We start from the raw sequence: 6518 nt of genomic DNA on the forward strand, positions 1-6518 counted from the left end.
ACACACACACACAAAGAAAGACAGACAGAGAGAAACACACCCAAACAACAGTTCCCTCCTCCGGATATAATCACCTTTATGCAAACACGTGGGCCTCTGTCTGCCCACTTCACTCATGGAGTGGAGTGGGGGTGGGGTGACTGGGGGGGGCACAGGTGTCCAACAATCCTACAAACACCCTCCAACCCCCCAAAACACCCTCTGCACACACACGCACTCTCATGTCATTGCACTAAAGATCCCAGGGCGCAGCTCCGAGGCTAAAACAGAGAAACAGACAAAAACAACTTCAGATTTTTGTTGAACTGTTTCCATTAGTCTGATTATAATTTACTAATCGTGAAATTACTGCCAGGCTTGTGCGAGAGGAGCGACAAAGAAAAATAGGAGCTGCCTTTTGTGCGTAAAGTAGCTCCACAGGCCCGTGCGTCAGGAGGTCAAAGCCCAGCTTGCACTAAAATATATCCACATTAACGCCATTCAGTTTGTGTTTGAGTCATTTATGTTACTTCATCTCTTGACACAACTGAAAACCAGCATGCGACAGGAAATAACTAGCTTCATTCTGAACTGTTCCGTGTTTATAACTCACCATTATCTGAGGAGAAATGATTGTTGGAAATTGTTTTATTTAAAGAGAATCTGATTTAAGACCTGCAAGATCAGACTGTTTGCACTTTTCTCGATAATTCCTCGATTGTTTTGATCTGCAGCTCCTAAACACACTCAGACCTGAATTCAGGCCTCAATTCGTTACGCTATAGGTTAAAAAAAAGAAGTCTCTTTTGGTGAGGGGGGTAAAGGGGGTCAGGGAGCTTTAACTCGGTGACAAAGCCTCATTTGCAGGTCAATGCGATGGCACACTCGCCTCTCTTCTCCATCCAGCTCGCCTTTGTTCGCTGTCGCCTGCGCCGATGCCAGATGGTCATGGAAAATGCTAATTCCCCTTGGCTGATTTTCCTCCTTTCTATATTTAATTGCAGCCTTTGCAGACAGTCCCGTTAATTGTGTGTTTTGAGGGGAAAATGCAATTTGAGTTTTTTTTCTCTTCTCTGAAATTATATTACATTTGCATGAAGCCCCAAAGCCACTGTATGTGTCAGAGTGGTTTAAACGTCAGACCCAAAATGGAGCAACATTTCGGAGGAACTTGTGATGCATTTTACTGAGAACTGAGGAGATTGTATTAGCAACCAATGTGATTAATTACTAAAGATAGAACAGACTCTGCACACACACACACACACACACACACACACACACACACACATAAAGGGCGCATTGTGCCTGAAAGATTAATTTTTAAGATCGACTTTTGCATGGACTATATTTAGCCTATTTAACATTACTCAGCGCTTCTTTATTTACACTGATAAAAAGATCGAACAGATTGAGACTTCTATAGATATTAATGTATTCCTTTTCTTCTTGGTAATCCAAGTGATCACCGTTTCAAAATAAATGACACCAAATAAAAACAGTTTTCCTCCCTGTTTTATTTTGACGCACTTTTTATTTTAGAATGAATACATGTTTTATAAATTAAAATAAATTAAAAAATGTTTTTCTTTAAAGGAATGAAGGCTTGTTTATATAAAGTCTTTGTGCTCTTAATAAAAAATATATTGCTTTTGTTAAAGTCTTATACATCGATCCATTTTCAGAAGGTCAGAATAATTTTTATCCAGCCCAGCATCATGTCCCTGAACGCAGCATAACTCACAGTAAATGTTACACAGTACACGTCCAGAAATTTTTAGCTTAATTTTAACTGATTAAAGAAAAAAGCATTAAGATTTTACTGATGGCTGGGACAAATGAAACTGTGGGTGTGAGTTAAAGGTCACATGGGAGGCTGAAGGGCTCACGACGCTGACTGCCTCCATCAGCAGCTGGTTGTTTAATTATATTCCATTGTAGTGGGCTTGTTAATGAGGTCTGTATGTTAGCTGTCATCTCTTTCCTTTATGTCCATCATACATACAGCAGGGGCTGAATTAAGTTATCATATTCTGTGAGTGGAGCCCATTTAAACTGTAAAAATCCACCCAGTCATTAGATGTTAAGGCCTAAGCAGGGAAGCTTGTATTATTTGGGATAAATCTAACATATTATTATGCATTTACAGTCTGATTAAAATGATTTATTTTTTTTCAAGATACAGCTACGTTTGCTTTTCCACGTTTAAAGAGAAGCTTACCGAGTTGAATTTCAGGCCTTAACCTGTGACCTCTCCTGCAATGGCTCAAATTCAATACCTTTTTGAGAGAACGAAAGCGATTTAAAGTTCTATTTATTGGGACAAATTTTATATAGTTGCACAGCTGTAGAGACAAATAAAGGAAGATGACCCCTTTAACTCTGAGGGGGGACTTGAGCCCTTGAATGTGTCCAGTCTCCAGCATAGAGGGGACTTCATTAAAGTAACACATGAACAGCTGTTGTCTTTAACATGTAAACTATTGAGAATTTAAAACTACACTGAATGGCCTCGCAGCTCCCCGTGGGCATATGGGCGTTAATTAGCTGGATATAGCCATAGATTAATTATAATATTTTTTTTCTCGCCCATTCGTATCAATAGAGCAGCCAGACAAAGTGTCTTTTGTTCTCTGATGCAGGACATTCTGTGGCTGACTGAATGGGTCTTGGCTATGTCTACATGGATTTGCCATATGGCAACAAAAAGGAAAGAATGGAGCCGGAGAGCGCTTTGTGTTGGAAATCAGAACAAGCCCGTCAGAGCTTATGGGCTGCATAGAGCTGACAAAGTCACTCTGGCCATCAAAAGTCTCCATTTTCATCAAAACATTCATGTCACACAGTCAAAGCGATTCAACCCAATGGAGAAACTTATGGAAAAATTATGAAATGTTGCCTTTTGTTTTCCTGCGTGCGTGCGCGCACTGTCCAGGCCCACTGCGCGCACATTCACACACTGCTGCATTTGGCTTCTTTCAATTAAGGGTAAACTTGCAAGTATGACCTGTTGAATGGTTTGTTTCAATAGACGAGGACAATTACAAAGACTAGTAGTTTTCTTTTTCCAGCTCTGGCAGGTGGCCTCCACGCCCGGTGTATCCACGGCGGGGTAAACAGTGTGTGTGAGTGGGTCTTTAGAGGGCTTGTTGAGTGCGGGTGGATGTGGGGGTGTCTTCGTGGCGGACAAAGCGGGGATCCAAAGGCAGCTGCTGCTTCTTTAGAGGGGCGAAAGGGCCTTTAAATCCCAGCCTATATCCCGCAGCTGCCATGCGGCCCAAGGCTGCACGTTTGAATGCGTTTTCCCCCCGCAAGGTATACGAGCCCATAGAGGCAGACAGATACGGGCGGAGCTCAATGAAAAGTAATGTACCTGCGCCCCCGGGGGAGGTGGAGAGTCATAAATGTCTGCGATTACACTGCGTGGATTCTAGGTGGTGTCTATTGTGCATACTTTGCACCGATGCCTGAGTGAAACATAATAAATCACATCTAAAATTATTCATAAGACCTGCAGCCAATAAGCAGAATACACACAGCTTTCATTTAAAGCACAATAAAGCTGTTATTCTTCTAAATGTAAAAATCACGAGGCAGAAACCAGACAACACAAAGTCTCTTCTCTCGGTTTCAGTTTCAAGACTTAATTTGACTCACACAGTTTCACAACACCCCAAAACTAAACAGGACACAAACACACCAACAAATCCGCTTTAGAGTTGAAGTGAAAAATATTTTATTCTCATCTTTTACAAGACATAATTAGGGCACTTGTATGAAACCACAAAACAAAAAAAAACACGGCTCAGAAACACAATGAAACCTATTTTTTTCCTTTTCAAGTGTGGACTACTATGGGGGAAGCTACATGATTGCAAAACCTCACAAAAAATATCACAAAATGGAAATAATAAAATAAAATAAAAATATGCCCTTTGGCTAGATCAACAAGGCATTTAACAAATATAAAGAAACATAAATAAATTATAAGTTAGAATAGTCTTAAAATATACATTTACAGGAAAAAACAGAACAGAAATAAACATTTATAGGCTGTTGTCTCTATAAAGCTGTACACTTTTGGCCAGTGTAGACAATTATTTTAAAGTAATTTAGGATTGCACAGATGTTAAAACATTTAACACTGTCGAGTGGCTGTATGCAAAAGCAACAATGAATGCTACATTTGTACTGGATAGAAGTCATTCGGCGAAATGTCCTCTCTCTTTCTTTCCTCCTCCCCAAACCGTTCAATCCTGAGAGTCTGGTCCGGTGTTCAGGCTGCGCTCCGCCGGGGCGCACCGAGCCCAAGCAACCGGCCGGTCGGGCTTCTTTCTCCCATACACCATCCCCCATATTCTCCATTCTCCGGAGGTTTAAGTTGCAGGGAGAAACATCCTCATCTCGATCCTCAAAATGCGCAGGCAAATAGTGCAAAAACACCTGAAGAAAGAGGGAATAACACACGGTGAGTTACAGGAGGAACCGTCATTCCGGAGAAAAAGACGCGAGTCAGCTTTCTGAGGAAACAGGAGATGTAACCTCAGCAGCAGGCGTCACCCTTTACCCAAGCCTTTTCCCGCCACATCGTGACGCACATTCCCCTCCCCCCAGCCACGGGTGTTACTACAGCTACTACTATCACTACAACTGCGATTTCACCACCACAAGCCCTCCCCACCCCCTCCCTGATATGACTGTCTGCACTTTATGGCTCACGTAATCATTTCCAGTTAGCGCAGGAAAAACAAAACAAAAATAATTTATTACGAGACAGCTATAAACGCAGGTCTTATTATTAATAATTAACAGTTTGTTTGCCTGAGGTGTAACAAAGCGGAGCTGTCATATTAGACTGGTTTTAAAAAATTTTAACGGTTTGAGCAGTTTGGAAAATACGATAAATCTTCATACCTTCAACGGATCCTCTTTCGTGGAGTTTGTTCCACCGGGATTGGAGACTTGGAGAGGTGGCAAGCGCTCATATCATTAGATTTTTTATCAGCAGCCCTCCTTCGTTTCACGAAATAGTCTGTGGGAACGAAGAAACACAGTTAATACACATAAATCAACCTGAGTCGAAATTACGCACACGGGAGACAGACAGGATGTAATTTGGATACAGTGCGCAGCCCTGAAGCCAAGTGCGCACACAGCCTTAGTATCATCTTTACAGTGCTTTAAATTTACCTGTGATGTGTGTGTTGTTGTTAGAAGTGTCCGTCCTCTTGCGTCTAACACACGGGACCTGTCTGTGAGCCGGCTTCCCTGAGTTGAGCTTGTCTGTGCGGTTCTCCTGGTTAACCTCCACCGGGCAGGGAGTGCTGCTGCTTTCTGGCACGCCCAAGCGCTCCAGTACATCCATATCAGGGGTGTCCGGGAGAACAGAGTCCGTGGAGGGCCTCTGCTTGACGGGTGTCTCAGGCACCCTGGTCCTGCCGTTCTGTACAGAGTCCTGATAAAACACCGGGGTCGTATCCACGGGCACCTCTTCCCACTCGTAATCCCCACCCAGCGGGGTGTTGGTCTCGAAATTAAAGTTCCATCTCTGCTGGTCCCGCTCGGAAATCTCCCGCAGCTTGGATTTCATCTCCTGGCTCAGCTCTTCGTGATCCACCGGTCCAAAGAGGTTGCGGCAGACGCTTGTGCGTTTGTGGAGGGGAAAGGTCCTCCTGGCCACCAGCCTCTCCAGTGCGCTGCTCGATAACTGGACGTTGGACATCTCCAAAAATCTTTCCAACAAAAACACCAGAAATTAAAAAAAGATGCGGAATTAAGCAGATTGATCCCTGATGTCAGATAGTGTCAGATTATCAAGTGTTGTTGTTGTTCTGCGTAAAGTGAGTGTCTCCTTCTCCTCTCGCCTCGCACGTCTCTCCCTCTCACACACTTCTGTTTAAATGTACCTTCTCGGTGAGATGTGGAGTATATAATCTTCCAACAACTCCCCAGTCAGAAAAGCCACCTCTGGCGACTCTCTCATTGGTTACTTTAAGTCCAACCCTCTCCAAAACACGCACAGCCCCCACCCTGATTTCCCATCGGCCACTGGTGCCCATTTGGCTGTGCGCCGAGCAGAGCGCAGCGATTTGGGTTTTCAACTGGAGCGTCAAATCTCTGCGAACAGTGAGCGGACTCAGCGTCAAACTGATGGAGCTGCACTTTTTGGATCGCCGCTGGGTACTTACACAAGCAGCTGGTTGCTTTGCATCCATTATCGGACACGAGTGGTTTTTTCCTCCCTCTTCTGCACAGTTACTGCTGCGCTTTGCAATCGATAACGGACCTACAGAGGATCAGTCGTCTCATGTTATGAAAGCACTACATGGTTGTTGAACCATTTTACAGCCTCGATGGAAACAAATGTAAAGCAAACGTACGTCGCTGGTTTCCTTCTCTGTCCGATGTTTGACCCCAGCATATACAGTAGCCTACATGCACCCTCCTGTCCCAACACACACTCCCTTCTTTTTTTCTCTCTCATCACAATAAGAGCTCCTCTGGTTATGAAACGTCTGCACTCAGCCGTCTGCGTGGAT

At 43.7% G+C, this 6518-nt stretch overlaps 1 protein-coding gene across 1 annotated transcript; it reads right to left on the minus strand.

Annotated features, from left to right (window-relative positions):
- Nucleotides 1-3691: 3691 nt before the first annotated feature.
- On the minus strand, nucleotides 3692-5911 carry LOC126408375 (cyclin-dependent kinase inhibitor 1C-like). Its single transcript, XM_050073893.1, has 3 exons — nucleotides 5170-5911; nucleotides 4894-5011; nucleotides 3692-4422 (listed from the first exon to the last, which is right to left on the minus strand). The coding sequence occupies exons 1-2, from the start codon at nucleotides 5699-5701 to the stop codon at nucleotides 4896-4898; spliced, it is 648 nt and encodes a 215-aa protein (XP_049929850.1). The 5' UTR covers nucleotides 5702-5911; the 3' UTR covers nucleotides 3692-4422; nucleotides 4894-4895.
- Between the last annotated feature and the right edge of the window lie 607 nt (nucleotides 5912-6518).

The sequence above is a fragment of the Epinephelus moara genome, chromosome 20, assembly GCF_006386435.1.
Source record: "Epinephelus moara isolate mb chromosome 20, YSFRI_EMoa_1.0, whole genome shotgun sequence".
Lineage (NCBI taxonomy): Eukaryota > Metazoa > Chordata > Actinopteri > Perciformes > Serranidae > Epinephelus > Epinephelus moara.